This window comes from Rana temporaria, chromosome 1 (assembly GCF_905171775.1).
Source record: "Rana temporaria chromosome 1, aRanTem1.1, whole genome shotgun sequence".
NCBI classification, from domain to species: Eukaryota; Metazoa; Chordata; class Amphibia; order Anura; family Ranidae; genus Rana; species Rana temporaria.
This window is the reverse complement of record NC_053489.1, coordinates 273,520,933-273,546,793: the sequence shown is the minus strand read 5'-3', so window position 1 is coordinate 273,546,793 and position 25,861 is coordinate 273,520,933. Positions and strand designations below refer to the sequence as shown.

At 42.8% G+C, this 25,861-nt stretch overlaps 1 protein-coding gene across 1 annotated transcript in view; it reads right to left on the bottom strand.

The window, feature by feature from the left end:
- LOC120942686 (F-box/LRR-repeat protein fbxl-1-like) overlaps window positions 1-20,297 on the bottom strand; it is a 46,961-nt gene extending 26,664 nt beyond the window's left edge. The window contains exons 1-3 of the mRNA XM_040355623.1: window positions 20,149-20,297; window positions 9,831-10,000; window positions 1,966-2,120 (exon numbers count right to left, since the gene is read on the bottom strand). Of these exons, the coding sequence (XP_040211557.1) occupies window positions 1,966-2,120; window positions 9,831-10,000; window positions 20,149-20,272 (449 nt within the window). The 5' untranslated portion in view covers window positions 20,273-20,297. The remainder of the gene's footprint in view (window positions 1-1,965; window positions 2,121-9,830; window positions 10,001-20,148) is intronic.
- Between the last annotated feature and the right edge of the window lie 5,564 nt (window positions 20,298-25,861).

Genomic DNA, 25,861 nt, shown 5'->3' with positions numbered 1-25,861 from the left:
CCAGTTTACTTCCTGCCTATTAGTTTCCCCATTGTTTTATTACAATCTTATGACATCCTATACTACATGCACTGAAATGTAATCTGTTCACTTTGACAAAAAAAATACATTAGTAAGGTAGTTTAAATATTTTCAAATGTGTAACATGCATGCCATTTCACATTGTGATGTCAGACAGATAGGCCGTCTGCCAACTTTATAAGCCATTATTTATTTTTTGTTAATTTTGCTGATTAGTAATTGCAGAAGATGGTTTTAAAAGCAAAGAGCAGACAGATACTGGTCATATTGGGCATTTATTACTTAATATTGGGTCTTTTTTTAAATTCTCTTTTTAAAGGGTAAATACTGATGACTATCATAAAGTGAAACTCCATTTCTCAGAGAAAATGCAATTATCTTCAGGTTAGTTAAAAATATTGCACAAGTTTTAGCAAACTTTATTCCTAAAGTGTACGTGTGTGTGTTCTATGGATTCCTATTCCTTAATGCTCATTGCCGTAATTAAGAATGACTAAATCAGGATAGGTGCTGTTTTAGTACTACTGGTCTATCTTTGTGACTAAACCTAGGTTCACACCTTTGCATCTCTGTTTTTATGCTGTTTTTAGTGCATTTTGTAATGCACGTTGAAGCGCCGCTTAGACATTTCTATGGGCCTCAAAACCCACAAAAGTAGGTAAAATAAGCAGACCTGAGCTATTTTACTAGCGTGTTCTGATGTGTATGCTAAAACGTGAATGTGTGAATGGGTCTTATGTCGCGTACACACGATCAGTCCATCCGATGAGAACGGACCGATGGACCGTTTTCATCGGTTAACCGATGAAGCTGACTGATGGTCCGTCGCGCCTACACACCATCGGTTAAAAAAACGATCGTGTCAGAACGCGGTGACGTAAAACACAACGACGTGCTGAAAAAAACGAAGTTCAATGCTTCCAAGCATGCATCGACTTGATTCTGAGCATGCGTGGATTTTTAACCGATGGTTGTGCCTACTAACGATCGTTTTTTTCCCATCGGTTAGGAATCTATCGGTTAAATTTAAAACAAGTTGGCTTTTTTTTAACCGATGGTTAAATCACCGATGAGGCCCAAACATGATCGGTTTTGACCGATTAAAACGGTCCATCAGACCGTTGTCCTCTGTTTAACCTATGGTGTGTACGAGGCCTTAGGGGTTGAGTTCTCTGACTAAAGGGCTAAACCTCACTCACCCACTATTCCTCATCCTATGAGAGTGCATTTACTGGTCATTGAGGCATGATCATTGGATTGGAATGGCAAGTTGGCAGGGCTTGGACCCAAAGTCAAGGAAGTCAAGCCCTTAGCAACAGTCAAATAGTAGACATTTATTGGTACCAACCTTTTCATTTTAAATGTTTAAAATCGGTAACAGATCCACTGGATTATTAGATCTAAATGTGGAGTGACAAGCCAGACAGCCAAAATGATACACCAAATGCAATTCAAAAATGGACAATTGTTAATACCAGGATGAAAGTTTGAAACATAATGCAAAATGTGTATTTTATAAACTATGTAAAGCCATGTGGCTGAGTTGGGTTCATAAGCCGACATACATTTGCAATGGCAGGGATTGTGTTTATGAACAAGTGCGATCAGTGTCATAGTGCACATGTGCATTAGCAGTCTCAAGAGCAAGGAATACATTGGAAAATAGAACATACACCCAAAAGTGAACTGGATGGCTAATGTGAGTTTCAGAATTAAATACAATTCTGTTTTTGTCATGGCATTCTAGAGCAGTGATGGTGAACATTGGCACCCCAGATGCTTTGGAATTACATTTCCCATGATGCTCATGCACTCTGCAGTGTAGTTGAACATCATGGAAAATGTAGTTCCAAAAAATCTGGGGTGCCAAGGTTCATCATCACTGTTCTAGAGTGTCTCCAGAAAGAAGTAACTGAACAGTTAAATACCATATACAATATTTACCGAGCACATCCTTCTACAAGAGCAACGATGCCCTTATCGGTGGCCCCTGTCCAGCTTATGTCTACTGATGTCAGTTGGATACAATAAGCACTGGCATGGGATAAAACCGCGTCCCCTTCAAATCTCAAACCACTGCAATTTGTTATATTCAGTTCCTGTACAGATAAGAATTACAGTAATGTGAAGCACATGTATGACATTTCTGAAAAGGAAAACCAGCATTTTGTAGAATCAAAAGAACTAACATTTGGTAAGTATAATATTAAAGCCAATCTAAACCACAAAAAAAATCACTGAGCGCTCCCAACACAAAGACCGAGCTGTGGCAGACTGCTCTCATTCAAGGCTACAGATCAGTAGCTGGCAGGACTGTCTTCTGATCATACAACCACTTGTGAAAGCGGCCACATGATCACTGATCCTTCCTGCCCCTCTGGGTGTTCCAAACTATTTAAAGGGACACCGGGGTAAGCAGGAAGGGGTTAAAGTTATTGTAAACGATCACCTTGTAAAACAACCCATTCAGTTTAAAATAGAAATGAAAGGCAAAACATTTTGTATAGATGTAAAGAAAAAACATTATAAATATCCTTTTACCCTTTTTTTTATAAATGATCAAATTTCCTCTGTTCTCAGCTGCATAAGAACTGGGGGAAGAGAAGAAGCAGCACACTGAGCTTCCCAGTTAATGGCTGTGCAGCAGGGTCAGGTCAGTACAGGTCTGATCATTGGAGGATAGTACACTAAGTTCCCAGCATAGCTAGAGAACTGACCATGTTGTAATTTCCTGCTTAGTGTGGTCAGTTTTTAATAGGAAAGCAGAGGTACTGGCAGGAACAACAGTGATTTCATGCAAAGGAAGCAATACAAAGGATACTTTCTCCTACAAGTACATGGTACAGCAGGCACAGATCAGGTATAAGAAGTGTTGGGGTAACAAGACCTTTAAGGCTTTATGCACATGGGTGCATTTGCCTGTGCAGCATAAAGACGCTGTGCATTTCTGGTGCCCAGGATGTCTTAGAGCTGCCACCTATATATATGAATAGATGAAGATGATTTTACACAGCTAGTCGCTGCTATATGAGTACAGTAGTGCATGTTCATATATGTAATGTCCTGAAGGCACTGTACCTGCATTCCAGGCATTAGATTTGTGTGCATGTGCTGCTTTATGTATAGCTGCGTATAGGTGTTGAAGCTGCCCATTTGTGTCTATGGGCAGCTTTCTTCCCTTTAGGGATGTTCGCATGTAATCACACATGGAGTCACCTATGGTTGGGGATGTGTGGATACTCAGTTTTTGAGTCTTTATTAAGGATATACAGTGGGGGAAATAATTATTTGATCCCCTGCAGATTTTGTAAGTTTGCCTACGTACAAAGAAATGAAGGGTCAATCATTTTTATAATAGGTGTATTTTAAATGATAGAGACAGAATATCAACCAAAAATCCACAAAAAAATCATGATACAAATTAGAGTTGCAGTTCAGTGAGTAAATTAAGTATTTAATCCACAAGCAAAACATGACTTCGTACTTGGAGAAACCCTTGTTGGCAAGCACAGAGGTATTTGGTGGTATTTGGTTACCAGGTTACCAGGTTTGCACACATCTCCGGAGGAGAAGATCCACTCTTCTTTACAGATCGTCTCTAAATCCTTAAGGTTTCTCTTGGCTGTCGCTTGGCAACTCAAAGTTTCAGCTCCCGCCATAGTTTTTCTATAGGATTAAGGTCTGGAGGTTGGCTAGGCCATGCCATGACATTAATGTGCTTCTTCTTGAGCGACTCTTTTGTTGCCTTGGCGGTATGTTTTGGGTCATTGTCATGCTGGAATACTCATCCATGACCGATTTTCAGTGTTCTGGTTGAGAGAAGATGGTTCTCATCCAAAGCCCCATCCATTGGCCCCCCAATTCGGAAAAGTCAGCCAGAGAAGTGGCCCATAAGCATAATGTTTCCACCTCCGTGCTTGACTGTAGGGATGGTGTTCTTAGTGTTATAGTCAGCATTTTTCTTCCTCCAAACACAGCGAGTCAAGTTAATGCCAAAGAGCTCAATTGTGCTGACCACACAATTTTCTCCCAATCCTTCTCCGAATCATTAAGATGTTTATTGGCAAACTTCAGACGCACCTGTACATGTGCCTTGAGGAGAGGGACCTTGTGGGCGCTGCAGGATTTCAATCCATGGTGGTGTATTGTGTTACCAATGGTTTGTTTGGTAACAAGCTCCTCCTGTGTAGTTCTGGGCTGATCCCTCACTTTTCTCATGATCATCCTTACCCCATGAGGCGACATCTTGCATGGAGCTCCAGACCGAGGGCAATTGATGGTTATTTTGTATTTCTTCTATTTGCGTATAATCGCTCCAACAGTTGTCTTTCTCACCAAGCTCCTTTCTGATGGTCTTATAGCCCATTCCAGCCTTAAACAGGTCTACAATCTTTTTTCTAACGTCCTTTTGATATCTCTTTTGTCTTGGCCATGATTGTGAGGTTTAAACACGACCAACATGTAAACTTGAGGTAGACAGGATAGGTTGGTAAAGGAAGAGCAACTTCACAGTATCAGGCTATGGATAGTAAAGGCAGTCCTGCCCTTTAGCAATGGTATTTGTATGCATCGCCACTCCCGCCGGAGTGGGTAAAAGTGCCCCTGGACAGACCTCTCTCACAGGCCTGGCAGCCAGAGCGCCACTTAAAGCTTCTGGGAGGAACAAGTCTCTGTCACCTACTTGGCTCTAATTAAATTAAGATGTTAGGTGAGACCTCTGCCACAGGCCTAGTGCTGAAATTGTGAACGGTAGAGCGAATCCTCCCAGTATGTCTTTTTGGGGTTACCGACTGACAGGTTGAATGTGACCTGTTAATGACCGGTCACCCAGATCCCCGATGGTTCGTTCAAGCCTTGTTGGATCACCTGCCTCCAGGTTCTCCTCAGACCGATCCCCCACCGAACAGCACCCAGCTTAGGATCTTCTCAATAGAAGTGGGGACCCAGTAAGTCACCGGGGCCCCTTTGTAGCATTGGTTGCTCTGGGCTATGAGAGCCCAGAGTCAGGAACTCCGCGTAGCACATGACCCCGGCCTGGTAGGCCATAGTGGTGGGGCCCGTGATGTGCACACACCCTGAAGGTGGGTGCCGCACCTGGAACCAGGAACCCGCGAAGAACCCCGAACAACGGCCTCCGCCACAGAAATACCCCTCCCCAGCATGCCCCGCGAGGGAAAACTCCTCCAATTGGCTGCTGGGAAGAAGCGGCTCCGCCTGGACCCCTCTGGCGCCACCTGCCGCCCAGAGATGAGACTGCATCTCCGGGGGACAGACTGACCCACAGGACAATCCAGATTTGGCGACAGCCAAAGTTGTCAAAGGAATGAGAGCAACATAACTCTATCATTCTCCCACTAAATTTGAATATAGCACCTGTACGAAAGTACACAGGCGCTACATTTTTTTTTCTGGATTTTTGGTTGATATTTTGTCTGTATCATATAAAATACACCTATGATAAAATGATAGACCTTTCATTTATTTGTAAGTGGGCAAACTTACAAAATCAGCTGGGGATCAAATAATTATTTTCCCCACTGTATATGACTTTGTAAAGTTTATACTTTTTTTTACAACAAGTTGTGATATCATATGTGTACAAATAGTGGTATAACAGACAACTTGTGAACTTTTTTTTAGCTTTACCAATAAAAACCTGCCTTATCAATTTGTTGTTAAAGATGTGCAGAGTAAGTAGTATTTTCTTTTTTTGTACTGAAATTATATTTTCATGAGAGGGTGCATTCCAGAACAAAGAAACTCCCAGTTACCAGGTGACAATCACTCAGTAAACTGGTATGTGAAATAAATCTCCTGCATTTCATCTAAGGGAACAGTGACGTCCTTCGTTTCTCAGTACCAGCTACATAATCTCACACACTTGCCTGCCAGGTATGGTTCCAGGATGTGGTTTTCTTTTGTAAACAAACACGTGAAAGCTCTTCAGACCTCAATAGATATGGGTATGGCCAAAACTGCACTGTGCTTCAGATATTCCTTAACAGTCCTAGTCCAGTTCTGTGCACTAGTGACGTCTGTCCTGCATCCAACCTACTAACTGCACAGCCAAAACAGTAAATGGAAACAGCGGGCTGTGCCAAAACCCCTTAAGGCTTGGAAGGAACAGGTGCATTATTCATTTGCACACTTCAGACTTTAATAAAACACGTACAAGACGTTGTGAATTTCTAAGACACGTATGTGGGAACAGTACAAATTTTTATTCAGGGTTTCTCAAACATTTTATCCAAGCCACCAGACAGGATCACAACTGTATTTATTGGAAACATTTGGAAAGATCCACACAATTATTTTTTAGCTATTGGTGTAAACTTTGAGTATAAATTACTCCACAATGACTGTTTAATAAAAAAAGTGTGCAAAAAAAAACAAACAAGTAAAAAGCCGTATTTGAGAAAAGGCAAGGGAAACATTGCTTTATTTCATAATTCAGCCTAATTTAAACTAAGAAGCATAGCAAAATAGAGCTTATAGTGACCTAATAAATGTAAGGAAATGTCAAATGCTAGCCTGTGCTCAGTAATAAAACTACAGACAGATGTCATGTTAATTTTGTCCCTATTGAATCGCTTCCTCTGTATCTGAGGCAGCGTGACGTTGTTTCCATCACTAGCAATCAAGATTGGGAGCGACATCTCGCTGCATCTGCCTACAAAGCGAGCGATTCCAAAGGGACAGACAGGCAGACTCTATTGATCCCGTCGCTGGTGATTTTGTCTCTAAGGCCTCGTACAGACGACCGAACATGTCTGCTGAAACTGGTCCGCGGACCAGTTTCAGCAGACATGTTAGGTCGTCTGTACGGCCGAGCGGACAGGTTTCCAGCGGACATTTGTCCACCGGACCGTTTTCGAGCGGACAAATGTTTCTTAGCATGCTAAGAAACATGTCTGTTGGAATCCTGTCCGTCGGACATGTTCGGTCGTCTGTACAGACTCCCAGTACATGTCCGAGCGGCCGTCATCCCTCGCATGCGTCGAATCACTTCGACGCATGCGTGGATACATTGACCTTCCAGCGTCGCGCACGTCGCCGCGTCATCGTCGCGGCGACGGCGCGGACACGTCACCGCGCTGTCTGTCCGCGCGGATTTCTGTCTGATGGTGTGTACAACCATCCGACAGAAATCTCCGGCCGGACATGTCCGCTGAAAACGGTCCGGCGGACCGATTTCAGCGAACAGTCCGGTCGTCTGTACGAGGCCTAAGAGTGGAATCGCCCATCCGACATTGTCCTAAACCTGTTTTAATCTATATGCAAACAGATCTTTTTTTATTTTTATTATTGTGTGTGCACCATTGTGTAACAGCAGAAGGGAAAATAGTTCAAATAAACTCTGATTTAATAAGCAGTAAACATTTCCTTGCTGCTGCTGGTAGCGTGGAGCAATTCATACTCAAAACTCCCCAACTCCCACTCCCCAAGACTGGGAAGCTGTAAACTTACTGCTGGGAGTGAAAGCTAAATCAGCTACTGAGTGAAAGTGTTGTTGCTGTAAATTTGAGGATGAATTACTTCACAATGACCGCTGAAACAGATGTCAGGGAAGACCTCTTTTAAAGCTTATTTATTGCTTGGATTTGTATATGCAAATTTTTTCTTTTGCTGGCCATGGCTCTTTAGTTTTTTTTTTATTTTATTCCACTATGTTGCATAAAAGATGGTAAAAACTGTACAGGAAAGCTATTTTGTTAAATGTTTCCATATTTTTTCATTATTGATAAAAAATGCACTCACAGCTACTAACATATTACTACTTTTTCTGTTTCCCAAGATTTTTGCACTTAACATAAAATCGTTTCTTAAAGTCTATAGAGAAACACAGGAATTTAGGAATTCTGGAACCGTTCAGATATACTGTACTGCCGCCTGTGGGAAGTTGGAACACTGGCAAAACTAAATTGTTGAAACCAGCCCCCATATAACCCCAACTCTACTCATCATGCCCCAATTTTGTGAGCAAGCAATCCATTTGATGAAGGAACCTCCCATAACAGAGTATCTGAAAGAATCAACATCTGAATCAAGGCTAGATGAAGAAAAGGCCATACAAAAACAGGGGAACTGCCACAACCAATGGGGAAGGCACTGAAGGTCATCCTTGTTCTGCAGGCAGAGAATTACCACTAAGTGGAAACTGCCAACTATCTACCAGAAAAGAGATGGAAAAACACACTATCCTAACAGGAAGAAAACTAGACCAACATTATAATTCTGTCAACCAGAATACATTTTACTGGGACAAACTCTAGGGAAAAATAGATCGCTAAAGAGAAGATTGGACAGACAACTACATCCAAAAGGGAGACCAGCTGGTGGATCAACCAACCTCGCAACAAGATGGATGTGAGATCCCCCACAGGGTAAACATTTCAGTGATTAGAAAAAATTAGAAGGAAGGTAGAAACTGAAGGGAGCTAAACCTGAAAAGGTAGGGTTGATGGACCGCTTTCATCGGTTAACCGATGAAGCTGACTGATGGTCTGATGTGTGTACACACCATCGGTTAAAAAAACGATCGTGTCAGAACGCGGTGACGTAAAACACAACGACGTGCTGAAAAAAACGAAGTTCAATGCTTCCAAGCATGCGTCGACTTGATTCTGAGCATGCGTGGATTTTTAACCGATGGACGTGCCTACAAACGATCGGTTCTATCGGTTAGGTATCCATCGGTTAAATTTAAAACAAGATTGCTTTTTTCTAACCTATGGATAAATAACCGATGGGGCCCACACACAATCGGTTTGGTCCGATGAAAACGGTCCATCAGTCCGTTCTCATCGGTTTGACCGATCATGTGTACGCGGCATAACACCTGCACAAATTGTTGGCAGGGATGAGCATATTATAGATTTAAAAAGCACATAAGGAGTCCTTCCAACGAAACCCCCGTGGGGGTTCCTGGGGTGTGATGAACCACATAGTAAACTTCCTAACCTGTTGCCAACTTTATGATTTTAAGAATTTTTTTAATTGGAATGTCCCTGGAATCGCTGAGAGAAAATTAGTTTGGCTATTCCAGATGGAATTACGTTCCTTGTAATATCCCTTGATTCATAGATTCAATTTAAATCATTGTTGAGCATACTAAAGCGATTGTGTGTACATTTGTTGATTTTTATACATATATACTGTATGTTGAAAGCACACTACTACCACTATTGAGTTAGATCATTATTTGACTCAAACTGCTATGCCTCGCAACAGGTATTGTTATTGGAGGCCCCCATTACAACTGAGGAAATAGAAGCTGCTGTCTTCTCCTTTGTGTTTAATAAAATGCCAGGGCCAGATGGTTCCCCACTTAGTGGTATATTCACTATAAAAAAATTCTACAAAGTTTTTGAAATTTTTCTTGCCTTTAAGGAAGGCATAAAAAACATGTATACTGTGAATAATCTTGCCTCATCTGTTTAATAAACTCAATAAACTCAAGCAGCACTGCTTGTCAAACTCAGCCATTGAGTTCAATAGGGCTGTGCTTCAACTGCGTGCAAAGCACAGCATTGCAGCATGGAAGTTTGGCAATATAGGGTTAAATCAGTTGGTGAAGACGCAATATAACATTTCCTCACTGCCAAATGCCCTCTGAAAGGCACTGTGACTGGAAGGAGGGACCCTGAGCTTGGTAAAGCAGGGATTTCTTCAGATCCTGACCTGGAATGAAGAGCAGGTGCACGACTCTTGGGGTTTGCAGCGTGCAGGACAGTGGCGGCTGGTGCTCAAAATTTTTGGGGGGGGGCGCAAACAAACAAAAAAAAACAAAAAAATAACTGGAGTTTTACCATAAGAGAAGTCTTGCAATGCTGGAAAAATTTCCCAAGGCCTTCTTCAGTTATGTTTTGGCTCTCATCATGGCAGCGATATAAAGACAACGTTTCAGGGTGATGAAGTCCTATAGACACTAGAGAGTGGTCACTGAGAGAATGGCAGTTTGTAATCTTAATCACTTTCCCTAAATCAGAAGAAGAAAAATCATAGTCAAAAGTATTTCATAAAAGAGTATAACTTTGTTATCCAGTGTTCTTGTAACTTCCTGTGCACTGGACTGATATCTAATGATTTGAATACTATCTAATAAGCTTTCACTTGCTATCTTCTGTGGACTATAAAACCTCCCCTCACTATGTAAGGAAGATAAGGAGAGGAGGAGGAGGTATTTGTAGTCCATATCAGGGAAGCAGTCTAGGCTGCTCCTCCATAGATACAGTACAGAGAGCGAGCATTGCCACCCTAGAGCAGTGTATTACTGGCAGGATCACAAAGGAAAAATAAAGGAAAACTGCCTGAAAAAAAAGAAAACTACATCCAAGGACTGGTAACCTACAATATAATTTATTTATGTTATTGGGTTTACAAGTTTTTCAAGTCATTTTTGAGGATTTGTCTCATATTAAAGTGGTTGTACAACCACTTTCACCTACAAGTAAGCCTAGATTAAGTTTTACCTGTAGGTGCTGAAATTATCTCCTAAACCTCCACGATTTAGGAGATATTTACAATTCCCCGTACGATGATTTCTTCTGCGGATGCGCCTATGTATTCGAAGCATGCGCACTTTAGAGAGGGCACGTTGTGTCGCTTCTAGTTGGGGTCGTGCCGTGACTGGCGGCTTACAGCTAGCAGAGACATCGGGGAGATCGCAGGCTTCGCTTTCAGGTAAGTGACACACAATGGGCTACTATGCGATGCATAGTAGCCCATTATGCTTTACCTTTGCAGGGAAATAAAGAGGAAGTAAAACACTAATGGGAGTGGTTTCATAATTAGCCATCAGCTGTGCAGCTGCAGAGCTTTAATGAGTAAAGCTGCTGGGTCTGCATCCCTTTAGGCATGTTCCTACTGGGAGTTTCTCACCAAAAATTACATTTTTGTCGCAGGGGATGCCTGAAATCTGACTTGTATCTTAGTGCAGACTTCTAGGAAAATCAGTGAGCCAATCACACAAGCAGGAAATTATGGTGTAGATTCATAAAGAAGTTACGCTGACGTTTACGTTAGGCTTTTTGCGGCGTAAAGTTACCCCTGCTATATGAGGCGTATCCTATGTTACGTATGGACGTCGGGCCAGCGTCGAATTTTCCGTCAATTACGTCGTTTGCGTAAGTCGTTCGCGAATAGGGCTGTGCGTAATTTACGTACACGCCGAAAGCATTGGCTTTTTGCGGGTTAATTTGGAGCATGCGCACTGGGTTACATTCACGGACGGCGCATGCGCCGCTAGTCAAAAAGGTAATTTACGTGGGGTCATGTTTTATTTACATAAAACACGCCCACCTGTTCACAATTTGAATTAGGCGCATTTACGCCGGCAGATTTATGCTACGCCGCCGTAACTTAGGGCGCAGGTTCTTGGCGAAATCAGAACCTGCCTCACTAAGTTATGGTGGCGTAGCGTATCTGAGATACGCTAAGCCCGCAGAAATTTACGCCAATCTGCCTGAATCTACCCCTATGTTTCTGGGGAGTGGTCAGTATGTACTCTTTGCACTGAAAACTCCAGGTAGCCATTCTGCGTTGCATTTTACAGAAAATGACAGAGCTGCAGATTGAAAAGGAAAGGTCATTTTTTAAAAATATTCAATTACAATATGACTTGAGTCGCAATTGTATACGCTATATTATTTTTTGTTTATTTGCTATTCCCCCCCCCCCCCCATAAAGTGTAGTTACCCTTTAAGCAATTTTTATGCTTGATAGTGTAAACGATGTTGATTTGGAATAATTGTGCATGTTCTATTTGCTTTCATTTCTATATGAATGTGTATATGAGACATGTCAGCACTGCAGACTAATACTATCTGTACTATAACATACAGTTGTTCTTTTGTTTGCCATTCAATCACCAGAGAAATATTTCTTGTTTGCTACTGGTGATCGCTCAGTTACTATGCAACCTGGATAAACATGGAGATCTTATCCACCTTCAGTTATCCCGTACAAGCACAGCCAATTGCAGCACTCAGACTTCTACACAAAATAAACATTTTGTTCAGAAAACAGATGAACAGCGACTCTGACGTTGTGCTTTGATACTGTGAAGTACTGTGCACTGCATGTTTGTCCAAGGTGTTAATATTTGTACAGGAATTTACAAGATAAATGACGCAGTACCCAGGCAACATCTAATAGTACAACCAGCCAGCGTTCCTGTGCCCCAGGCCAGAACGTTTTACATGAACTCGGTTTATATACTGTATTATACAGAAATACCAGCTGCCTGAAACAAACGCTGGGGTCATTTGTAAGCAAGGTTGCAGGGCAGACCCCCGTTCTGTATAAAGACAAATGGTATTACAGTTAGCCATTATTGCACAAGCATTTATTAATGACCAATTGAGATAAACCTTGAATTTCTCAACTGGATACAGCAGCCTTTTTAAAAATTGGTGTATATGTAGCCCCATGCTATAAAGGCGTTCACATAACAAGTTGGCCTGAATCTTGAAATCTTGATCTGATGTACAGTTTCTGGGTAAATGTGGGTACTGTGCATATGGTAGCAGGGCCGGCCTTAGGTGTTCAGGCGCTCTGTGCGAGCTAATCCTGTGGCGCCCCCCCCCCCCCCCATCTTCACCCCTCGCCCCCAAGACATTGTGCTGCCTGGTACCAAGAATGAAATGCTGCCCCCCCCCCAAAAAAAATCACGCCCACCAAAATGCCCCAACATCCAGACAGAGGCTGCGAATACGATGGTGTCCCCTTACAGTGGCCTCCTCCTCTGTCCACCATCAGGGCATCTCTGACCTGTGGAGAGGTGAAAGGGGCACAGGAGGAGGACACAGCATACTGAGCATGTGCATGCGCCGCCCGGCCGAGCGCATATGAGCTTTCCCGAGCCCGGCCGGCTTCGGAACGGTGCATGCGCAGTTGCATGGTCGGCTCGCGGCCATCTTTTTATGGACACCCCAATTCACGGACGGTTGGCAACACTGGCGGCAATTTGCCGGCTCAGTGGAGCGGGCGGAACGGGATGGCGGGCTGGCGGCAATTTGCATGTAACTGACCGCGACTCACATTCTGCGAGCTGTGATGGCCGCACGGCGCCCCTGTTGCCCATGGCGCCCTGTGCGGCCGCACAACTCGCACACCCCAAAGGCCGGCCCTGATGCTACCACAACATACCATATGCTCAGCACCTGCGATTACGTTGAGGATAAACTGCACCTGGGGTCATGCCCACATCATAACATACATGTTCTAAAGCTCCATAAGTGCTCTTAACAAGAGGTTTTGCTATATAGGTACAGGTACACCGTCACAGGATGTTAGGGGAGCGTTTTTTTTTAACCACTTGCCTACTGAGCACTTTTACCCCTATCCTGCTGTCACAATTTTAATTGCAAATGCGTGGTCATGTAACACTGTACCCATATGAACATTTTATTATTGTTTTTATACAAATAGAGCTTTCTTTTGGTTGTGTTTAATCATGACTGGGTTTTTAAATTTTTGAAAAAAAAAACATGTTTTTCATAGTTTGTTATAAAATTTTGCAAACAAGTAGTTTTTCTCGTTCACTGATGGGCGCTGATGAGGCTGCAGTGATGGGCACTGATAAGGCAGCACTGATGGACACTGACAGGCTGCACTGATGGGCACTGGTGGGAACTGATGAGGAGGCATTTATGAGGCTGCACTAATAGGTAACACTGATGGGCACGGAAGGGCACTGATAGGCGGCACTGGGCACTGATAGTTGGCACTGATGGGCACTGGTAGGCGACACTGATAGGTGATACTGATGAAAAGGCACTAATGGGCACTGATTGGCAGCAATGATTAGCACTGATTGGCAGCACTAGTGGGCACTGATTGGCAGCACTGACTGGTGGGCACTGTTTGGCAGCACTGGTATGCACTGTTGGGCCTGCACTGGTTATCAGTGTAGATATCCCTTTCACACAAGCCGGTTATCAGCTATCCTCTCCTCATCCTGTCAGCATGGTAAAAGGCCTCTGTGATTGTCCCTTTACCCTGATGTGTCCTAAGGACACAGCGATCACAGGACGCACAGCCATCACACTGCTGCGTTTATATTACGCCCTCCCAGAACTGGCCAGCCACGCTGTAGCCGTCATTCAGCTATAGCGCAGACGGCAAGGGGTTAAATATGTGTAGAAGTAAACTTTACATTGATGGTCAATGTAGAAGTGAAGCTTTGCATTGGTGGTCAGTGTAGTAATGATCGCTTACATTGGTGGTTAGTGTAGAAATAAACATTTATTCTGGGTGTATGACGCCATACATTCGTGTATATCAATGTAGGCAGGAGATCAATCTGCCACTACTCTTGTCTCAAGAAATCAAAAGCAACCTATGGAGGAACCCCAGTTTAATTTAGCATCCTGGATGAGAAAGGCTTTTGTTGTTTAACTTGTCTAGAATGATTGGCTCTGACAGCCTTCCTTACATATTGTTATAGGTTTGAATGGTCACAATTATAATGTATTCTTTTATGTCTGTCAACATAAACATTATCATTAAGTGGGTAAGTACACCCAAAACTCGGTTCCTGTTGCTGAAGAGCAAGACCTACAAGACCTACATTTGGAACTACATTTCCCATGATGCTTTAGTACACTGGAAAGTGCATGAGCATCATGGGAAATGTAGTTCCAAAACATCTGGGGTGCCAAGGTTCGCCATCACTGCTCTAGAGTCTAAGGTGAGTAACAACAAATCCAGGCACTATGGTCAGAAGACTGGTGCCCAAAATAGGGCATCTGCTATCACACTTTCCTGAACAGACTCTTTAAAGTTGAACCCCAATCAAAAGCCTGAATACATAAAAGCCTAAATTGTTATATAATAGCTGTTCTACCTGCCAAACGATTTATATTACTACCTGTCGAGTAATGATATTTACACAGCCCTAGTAGGTTGGTGATCTTATTTTTTTTTTCTTCTGCAGTAATACACTAGAACCTGGTCACCTCCTTGCCCTCAGCCTGTGAGTGGGCAGGCATGATTTCTCTCTCTTCTCTTGTCAGCAGAAGTACAGTATTTATCGGCATATAACACGCACAGGCGTATAACACGCACCTTTATTTTAAGAGGGAAGTTTCAGGAAAAAAACAAAAATTTTAAATGAAGAACTTTGAAGCCAAATAAGGATCAGTGCCCATCAATGCAGCCTGATCAATGCCCATCTGCAGCCTCAAAATTGCCCATTAATGCAGGTTGATCAATGCTCTTCTGCAGCTTCACAATTGCCCATCAATGAAGCTTGATGAATGCCCATCTGCTACCTCCCTATTGCTATGAATTTAGCCTGATCAATGCCCATCTCATGGAGGGGGGTGGGATGAGCGCCATCAGATTACATATAGCGAGAATCTCCTGTTTACTCAGCGGCCTCTTTAATACAAAGTCCCACCTCCTGGACTGGCTTCTATGAAAGACAGAACACTGGTCCAATGCCGGCAGAGGAGACGGGACTTCCTATTACAGAGGCGCTGAGTAAACAGGAGCTTTTCGCTGTATGTAATCTGACGGCGCTCATCCCGCTCTCCTCCCCATTCTCTCTGAGGCAGCCCAAATTGCAGTATAGGCGTATAACACGCACTCACTATTTGGAACCGATTTGCAGGGTGAAAAAGTGAGTGTTATATGCCAATAAATACAGTATTTATAGTATTGGCTTCTAGTGATGCCCCTTGCTCTCCCAGTATAAGTTGTACTGCTGGATAAAGTACTTGTAGCAGGTGAGAATAACATATCGCAGAGTCAGAACGTCTGGGTAATGATGAGTAATTAGCTCATCTGAATGTCATTATCTAATGTAATGTGTATTGAAGCACCCATTGTGTCATGTTGTGGGTGGAGTTGAGTCATTGTCCAGATTTTGGTTTCTAACTGTATATAACCAGCTGAGTTTACCATTAAAGTGTTCATTCGTTTTGAAACCAGAAACAGAGCTTGTGTCTCGTTATTCTGGGGAAAAATCCAATGGGTCCTGTCTGCTGGATTGTCGGAGTGTCGGATAAGCTGTCTTGGGTTGGTGGAATGGAATATCGTAAACGGTGTTAACCCCTGACCGTTACAGTACTTTTAAATGCTAAAATTAAATCAAATTCAGTTACTTACACAAGTTATATTTAAAAATAATAAGTACAATAACTGGCAAACACAGGCAAATAGTCTTCTTTGTATTTATTCCTACTTTTATAATGTAACAAATCAGTCCAACATTGCGTTACCTATAAGCATAGCACAATAGGCTACATATTACAGAAGATCACTATTGATAATTGTCTACTTTTCATTTTGGATATGCTAGCATGACTTCCCAGGTGTTTTTTTTTTTATTTTGTTTTTATATGACCTGACGACTTCATGTTCTCTTTGTTTTTCGACCTGCTCTCTCTTAATATGTTTTTAGCTTACTGTTGACTTATGCAAATTGTAATCAATTTGTTAGATTACAGCTTGTTTTCCAACAAAACACTAAATATAGCTACAAAAATAACTTATGTGAAAAAGGCAGCTGCTCGTGTAGCTGTGTACTTTTTCTCCAATCAAACAAGAATAGAAAGAAACAAACTCATTCATCAAATATTTGTCATCGTCATTATTAATCAATCAGAATTGCTGTTTACTATTCATATGAATGTTAACAAAAATAATTCTATTGAAATGTGAAGTGGAGTCAACAGATTATCAAGCTGTTTACAATCATACCAGAATGACAGAAGATGGAAACAAATTCCATTTACAGATGAGTGAAGCCCTGTACACACGATCAGTCCATCCGATGAGAACGGACTGAAGGACCGTTTCATCGGTTAACCGATGAAGCTGACTGATGGTCTGATGTGGCTACACACCATCAGTTAAAAAACCGATCATGTCAGAACGCGGTGACGTAAAACGCACAACGTGCTTTTTAAAAACGAAGTTCAATGCTTCCAAGCATGCGTCGACTTGATTCTGAGCATGCGCAGCCTTTTGACCGCTGCTTTTGCATACTAATGATCGGTTTTGACCGATCCGTTAGGCGTCCATCGGTCAAATTTTAAAGCAAGTTCTCTTTTTTTTGACCGAAGGATAACTGACCGATGGGGCCCACACACGATCGGTTTGGACCGATGAAACGGTCCTTCAGTCCGTTTTCATCGGTTTTGACTGATCGTGTGTATGCGGCCTGAAGCTGTATTTCTGTTCTCACGGATTCACCTCTCTATTGGTGGGACATCCACAAGCTCCCTCACTGATGCCGACATCTTTGTCTGTCGTCTTCTGGGTTCGGCATCTTTGGCCATTTTGATTAAACAGCCCTGGATGACATAATTCCCACCCATGCGCTCGGAAGTTGAAGTGAAACTTTATGTACAAAATCTTAATTGGTGAACAGGCAGGATTTTTGCAGGCAGGACATGCTTTGCCTCTTCTGCATTAAAATGACCCACCTGCTTGCCCGCCCCTGTACAGTGAACTGTGCACACGCAGCTAACAGCAAAGACTTGGCAATGCCCAATCTGACTGCACTCCTGTGTATGCGCGGATGTGATGTCATAGCAGCCCAGCCAAAGGAGGTGCCCAGAAGTCGGCCACTAGAAGATGTCATCGGTCTGTGGGGAGCTCCAGGACGCAGCATTTCTACAACTGAGTTGAGTATAGTTCTGCTTTAATTGATCCCAGCAGATGCCACATAAATCTGCATGTACAGCTTAGCGTACAGTCTTTAGAAGTTGGGTAACAGGCAGGTAATAAGGTTGTGTATTTCTATTCTGCAATAAAATGCCTGCCTGCTCGCAAACGTTGCAGTAACCAAAGAGAAGTATGGCCAAAGCTTGTTTGGCCATACTTCTCCTGTGGGTCACAACAGTGTACTTACTTTTGCACCGATGGCCCAGAATCAGCCAACAAAGGGCTGAACTCCACTGTTGGTTGACGTCAAAGACCTGCTCCGATCGCTGTGAGGATCTCGACAATAATGTCCAGATCCACTCAGATTCCTGACCGGACGCTGGCTCAGCCTCTCAGTGTGCCGCTGAAAGCCTGAGCCAGCTGTTTTCAGGTTTAGAGGCAATGGGTGACAGGTTGCGGCATCGGACTGATGCTGCATCAGGTAGGTAAGTATGTATGTTTATTTTTTTTACAGTCCTGCACCTCTCCTTTAATTTGACATTTAACCTAGATCACGCAAATTCTTTTGCTAAGCAAATTCTAAAACTTCTGTCAGTTTGCCCTAAAGGGTTCATACAAGTTTTGGTTCCTGCTTGCAGTTCTACAAATGTTCTTTCTTGTGTATTCCCACTCTTTACCTTCAGCCACTCAGGAGAGGCATTTTATTAGGCACACCTTCAGCCTTGTTCTTTGATAAATCACTTATGAGGCATATCCTTGTGTGTGCCTAGACATTATCCAATTGTACCCCCAATTTCCCTCTCCTCCTACAGAGCATGTTCTAATATATACAGTATCATCCTAAAATGTCCAAATTGGGCCAAAAGTGTCAATATTTTGTGTGGTCACCATTATTTTTCAGCACTGCCTTAAGTGCATGGATGTTCACCAGAGCTTCACAGATTGCCACTGGAATCCTCTTCCATTCCTCCATGATGACATCACTGAGCTGGCGGACGTTAGAGACCTTGTGCTCCTCCACCTTCTGTTTGAGGATGCCTCACAGATGCTCAATAGGCTTTAGGTCTGGACACATGCTTAGCCGTGATGGACTGCTTGGCCAGTCCATCACCTTTACCCTCATCTTCCTTCGCAAGGCAGTGGAAGTCTTGGAGGTGTGTTTGGGGTAGTTATCATGTTGGAATACTGCCCTTCGACCCAGTTTCTGATGGGGGGGATCATGCTCTGCTTCAGTATGTCACAATACATGTTGGAATTAATGGTTCCCTCAATGAACTGTAGCTCCCCAGTGCAGGCAGCACTCATGCAGCCCCAGACCATGACACTCCCACCACCATGCTTGACTATAGGCAAGACACACGTGTCTTTGTACTCCTCACCTGGTTGCCACCACACATGCTTCGCACCATCTGAACCAAATACGTTTATCTTGGTCTCACCAGACCACAGGACATGGTTCCAATAATCCATGTACTTAGTCTGCTTGTCTTCAGCAAACTGTTTGCAGGCTTTCTTGTGCATCATCTTTAGAAGATGCTTCCTTCTGGGACGATAGCCATGCAGCCCAATTTGATGCAGTGTGCGGCGTATGGTCTGAGCACTGACAGGCTGACCCCCCACCCTTCAACCTCTGCAGCAATGCTGGCAGCGCTCATACGTCTATTTCCTAAAGACAACCTCTGGATATGATGCTGAACACGTGCACTCAACTTCTTTGGTCGACCATGGCGAGGCCTGTTCTGAGTGGAACCTGTCCTGTTAAGCAGCTGTATGGTCTTTCCCACCGTGCTGCAGTTCAGTTTCAGGGTCTTGGCATTCTTTTTATATCCTAGGCCATATATATGTAGAGCAACCATTCTTTTTTTTCAGATCCTCAGAGAGTTCTTTGCCATGAGGTGCCACGTTGAACTTCCAGTAACCAATATGAGAGAGTGAAAGCGATAACACCAAATTTAACTCACCTGCTCCCCATTTACACCTGAGACCTTGTAACACTAATGAGTCACATGACACCGGGGAGGGAAAATGGCTAAGTGGGCCCAATTTGGACATTTTCACTTAGGTGTGTACTCACTTTTGTTGCCAACAGTTTAGACTTTAATGGCTGTGTGTTGAGTTATTTTAAGGGGACTGTAAATTTACACTGTTATACAAGCTGTACACTCACTTATTTACATTGTAGCAAAGTGTAATTTCTTCAGTGTTGTCACATGAAAATATATAATAAAATATTTACAAAAATGTGAGGGGTGTACTCACTTTTGTGAGATACTGTGCATATATATATAGCAGCATAACAAAGAGGAAGATAAAGGAAGATGAAGAGGATTAAAATTGAATAGATTTTAAAGAGGATTACCTAACTGAAAAGACAGTCACATCAACGGAGATGTAATTTGATTAACCCAATATTCTTGTTTTTTTAAGTACACGTTGCTTTTCAGTTAGGTATGATAAAGACTGTGGGTTTGCAGTGCCCCTATAAGAAAAATATACCAAAGAGGTACTTACATAAACTATCATCATTTGCAATGTATCTGAACCTTCTGCATACTTGAGCAACATTAGCCAGGTCTTTATGCAACAAATTAGCAAAAATGTTAATCCACAGTTCATCTGGTAGAAGTAGCCACATGGAATCATGGTCTCCATCCGGAGCCTGCACCAGAAATAAACATCATTTAGGCAAATATTGCATTCAGTCTATTATTAACAGAGTTGTACAAGATGGTACATAATGAAGGATGTATTTATGTTATGATCACAGTGAAAATAATGGTCAACAACAGCATCATAACGAAGGCAGCCCATACATGAGTCCGTTTTTATTTGGTTCAAGCAACAAATTAACAAAACTGACCAGATTCCCCCATCCACACGTTTGAGGTGGATGAGGAAATTCTTCCTGCTGTGGTGCTGGCTAAAGCCTGAAGCACTTGAGTGGGGAAAATACAACTTCTGCACAACCACAGTACCCATACATGGATTGAAATTTGGACAGTCCCTGCTTATCCAGCTGAATTTCGATCCATGTATGGCAGGCTTAAGCTTCCAGGGTAAATGGAAGGCAAGGAATATGTGCTAAATATTAAAATAATATTGGCTAAAACATTTTTTGGCTATACTTCTCTTTTGCCTCCTCCTTTTCGCCTACTCCTGTGATCCAGGGTTAGTTGATAGTAGGCTATCGCCCATTGTCAGTTGACAGGCTAGAGCTGTGCCATCTTTGAGAAGGATCCTGACAATATTATTGAGATCCACTTGTCTGCCTGATTGGCAGCTAGCTCTGCTTTTTAGAATGTGGCTGAGAGCCAAAGCCAGCCACACCCCACCCCCCGTTTTGGAGGAGCAGATCAGGGGCAGTGATGGATAGTCAGGGTTTCCGCTATGAGTAGCTCTCTAAGAGCCGGCATGGGACAGCTGCAGTGTCACATGGATGCTGCAGCATGGAGGAGAGTATGAATGTTTGTATGTCTTACAAACCCCATAATTCTACTTTAAAACAGTTGTAAATCTAGTAGCATATCACTCTATAGTGTGTACTTGTCTCAGTCCAGAGCACTAAGTGTAATTTCTCTCAACTGCCTTGTTCCTCTATCTGCATGAATCAGTTCTGACACTTTTTCTTGACATCATAGATAAAAAGGTGACAGATGAGGGAGCTCCAGCACACAGCCTGTGATTTTCAGCCTCAGCTCTGTTCCCGTAGGCTGTGTGAAGGGTGTGTGTGTCACTTCTCTCCAATCAGCTTTCAGACCTTTCCTTACTGAGCTCTGCAGAGTATAATTTCAACTCTCCACTCACTTTTTTTCTGACAGCTCAGACAAGCTTTTTAAATTCTGGACTTTGAATGGATACAGAGGAGAGAAAACTGCAGATAAACATATACAATTTATGTAGGAGGGTTTGCGTTATCTCTGTGTTTCACCTGGCGCTAGTCACTTGGGGTATATGTAAGAGTTTACAATCACTTTAAGTCCAAAAAAAGCCTAAGGACACCATTTGGACTGTTTATAATTAAGGTGTATGTCCAGCCAAAACTTGTTTTCTATTGAACGACATGGGCATGAGTTAGAACCACTGATGATTTTCGAGGGAACTCCCTAACAACGACAAAGACAGAAATAAAAATGCGAGCAGGGGAAGGCTAGAACCATGTCAGATTTTTTCACTCCCTGTCTGCAGGACAGAAGTAAGGCTAAATCTCTCTAACCGAGCCCTGAAATGCAATATAAACCAGACAGAGGTTCCAATCCTTCTCTACTCTATGCAGAACTAAAAAAAACTTATGGGCCAGGCATACGTTTTGATATATTGAATGTTTACTTTGCTTTGTAAAAAATTTAAACAGCTAGGCATAAATCAGTTCAGACAGTGGCGGCCCGTCCATGGAAGGTGAACGTGCGCCACCCCCCCATCCATGCATACAGCCCCCTGATCTACATATCAGGGCGCTGGACTGTGGATTCCAATGGGGGGGGGGGGTTAAAGCACGTGATTAGAGCCAGAGGCAGAGCACTGCGCTCTTAACCCACCCAGTTGTGTATTTTCACACTAAAGTTCCTCCCGCCAATCAATCTTTCCCGACTGACCAAAGCATCAGGCGATCCTATTGGATGCCTAGTGCTTAGGCGGAAGGGAGAGGAGACACATGGCAGAGGAAGCTGATGAAGAAGTGGACACCGGAGCCGCTGCCTGCAGCCCGTCCCACGCATGGCGGGAAGACCGTGCTGGAGGACACCACAGCCTGCCACCTAGATCGGGTAAGTGCCGGACCGCTGGCCGCCCAGGGTGGTAGTGCCGCGCCGCTGGACGCCCAACACTTTGTGACAATATTTAACTAATATCATTTGAAACAAACATGCAATAAAGTCACAAATCCAGTCTTATGAGGTTTAATTTCATTCTGTGGCTTGACCATTTCTGTGCATATATTTTAACTGCATAATGCTCTATCAATCTTCATTTCTCTGTAATCTTTCCTATTAGCTCGGTACATGGTGTCATCTGCATTTTCTCTTCACCTGTGGATTGTCCCCTCATTGCCTAAGGCCCCGTACACACGGCCGAGAAACTCAACGAGCAAAACACATCGTTTTGCTCGTCGAGTTCCTTGTGAAGCCGCCGAGGATCTCGGCAAGCCAAGTTTCCCCGTTGACTAACGAGGAAATAGAGAACATGTTCTCTATTTGGCACGACGAGATTCTCATCGGTTTCCTCGGCCGAAAGTGTACACATGACTGGGTTTCTCGGCAGAATACGGTTTCGATAGAGTTTCTGGCTGAATTCTGCCGAGAAACTCGGTCGTGTGTACGGGGCCTGAGACTATTTAGAAACCTCATTGCCTATGACTATTTAGAAACTTCATCCCCATCAGCCAAACCCAGTGTACGGCCTGAGCTAAGTACAAGTATTACTGACTGTGATGACTTGGCTTCCAGCCCAAGTGTATTCCAGTATCGGATCGTTTTTTTTATGCAGGGTTGGTTTTCTAACTTCAGCTCTTGATAATACGATATATCTAGACACGTGTTACTTAACTGAACCTGCTACATGTAGGATTGTCCATAGTAATGGTCACCCCTGGCCCTACCTATTATTAGAATACACATATGACAGCTGATAAAATATTACATTTCTTCTTCCATCTGGAGGTCTGCCACAAGTTATCGCGGGATTTAGAAAGAACTTGCTTCTTTCTAAATCCCGCGATAACTCGCGGCAGACCTCCGCAATGTCTCCTGTGAACAATGACAAAAAATCCCAGGAGACATTGCGGCATCAAGGAAGTGATGGAATACCCGCACACTACCCGATAAATCCATATACAGGAAGTGGCCAGTAACATAAAGGATTACTAAGGTACAGTGGATAGAAAAAAAAAACATGCGGTTTAATAATTATGCATATGAGCGTATCATTTTTATTTATTTTTTTGGTGGGGGAGTGGATCTTGAGTGGGAGTTCCCACACATTTTTCCCCAGGACTTGACCCCTGGTGGCTATAAGCTTTTACTCTACTTTGGTCACAGAGAAGAATTCAATTAAATAAAGCCCCCTAGCGAACATATACAGAACCATCATAGAAATAGTTGGCTGCATTTCATCTTCCGAACCAGATGCCGCGCATTGGATGGCATCTTCAATAGGACAATAAAAACGTATGTGGTGAGAACTACCTTTGAGCTTTTTTGTATTATGTGCCACTTTAAAGGATAAGTTCACTTTTGTTAACCTATCATGTAATAGAACGTGATGTTGCTCTGCGGCCACTAGGGGCGCGTGCGCTCCGCCTGCTCGCCCCTGGTGCTGATGCGAGTGCCTGGCGGGCACCTGCGATCGCTCATGACAGAGCGAGAACCAGCTGCCGGTTCTTTCAGGGGGAGAAATGACTGATCGTATGTTCATACAATGTATGAACAGCGATCTGTCATTTCCCCTAGTCAGTCCCACCTCCCCTTCAGTTAGAACACACACAGGAAACATAATTAACCCCTTGATCACCCCCTAGTGTTAACACCTTCACTGCCAGTGACATTTTTACAGTAATCAATGCATTTTTATAGCACTGATCGCTATAAAAATGCCAATGGTCCCAGAAATGTGTCAAAGGTGTCCGATGTGTCCGCCATAATGTCGCAGTACCAATAAAAATCGCTGATCGCTGCCATTATTAGTAAAAAAAAAACATTAATAAAAATGCAATACAACTACCCCCTATTTTTTAGACGCTATAACTTTTGCGCAAAGCAATCAATAAACGCTTATTGCGATTTTTTTTATGAAAAATATGTAAACAAATACGTATCGGCCTAAACTGAGGAAAAAAATCGTTTTTTATATATTTTTGGGGGATATTTATTATAGCAAAAAGTAAAAAATATTCATTTTTTTTTTCAAAATTTTCGCTCTATTTTTGTTTATAGCGCAAAAAATAAAAACCACAGAGGTGATCAAATACCACCAAAAGAAAGCTCTATTTGTGGGAAAAAAAGGACGTCAATTTTGTTTGGGAGCCACATCGCACGACCGCGCAATTGTCAGTTAAAGCGACACACTGCCAAATCGCAAAAAGTGCTTTGGTCATTTGGCAGCCAAATCCTCCGGGGCTGAAGTGGTTAAGAGCATGTGTTGGTGGATAAATGCAGCATGCTTTCAGGTATATTCAGCTTGTGTTTGACATCAGTTTGGGATACTTTTAAGATTGTTTACAATTAATTGACAGGTTTATTTGACCTGCATGTGACTTCATTCAGGCCTGCTTTTGACTTGCTTTTAAAGCTGCACCAGGCTACTTTCAAGCATTACCATGGACCTGTATGGAGAGAAAACCAGTTCTGAGAGAAAGCCTGTATACATAGGCCTTTAATATTTTTTTCGACCTTTGACATTTATTGTTTGACTTCATCTTCACTGTATCTGTACAAGAATTGTACAGCTCAGCACAACTTTACAGTCTCGCAAAGAGACAAAACTGAAACAAGTTTCCAACCTTGCTTTGACACAACGGAGATGAGTAGCGAGCAGAACCGTAACAACAAATACCGTAATAGTTGTTTCCTCTTCCATGTGTACATTTACCGGCATTGCTGCAAAAGCTAACATCCCCAACTCTTCCATTGCTGTTGAAAGGAGCTTTTAATAAGGGCAATGTAAAATAGTAATAGAAATTAAACATCACATGAACTGTGGTATTTATATTAATTCTTTATGTGTTTCTTTAAAACAAGCCTGCATTTGGCAAATTAGGCTTTATATATATATATATATATATATATATATATATATATATATATATATATATGTGTGTGTGTGTGAGAAGGCCGAGCAGCGTCCTGTATTTATAGGAGGAGCCCGGGCAGCCTATATAACCTCCTCACCTGCCTCCGGGCTCCGTCGGCTTCCTGTGTCAGCACAGACTTCCGGCGCACTTCGCCCACCCCCCTATCCCATTCCACAGGAAAACCCAGGTTCATTCCTCTCCACAACATCCATCATTTAACAGGGTATGTCCCCTTATTTTGGCGTACCGTCCATTAGGGCCAGCGCACACTTCAGGCCCATTGTATGTTGTGTGTCCTAGTCAGTCTGTGTCCATGTCTGTATCGGCCATAGGGCTCCAACCATAAATATTATTTATATAGGGGTCGGTTAACTTCTTTTAGATGTAAAATACATTCTTTAAACCTTATTCAGCAAAATTCTGAAATTCAGCAACCCACAG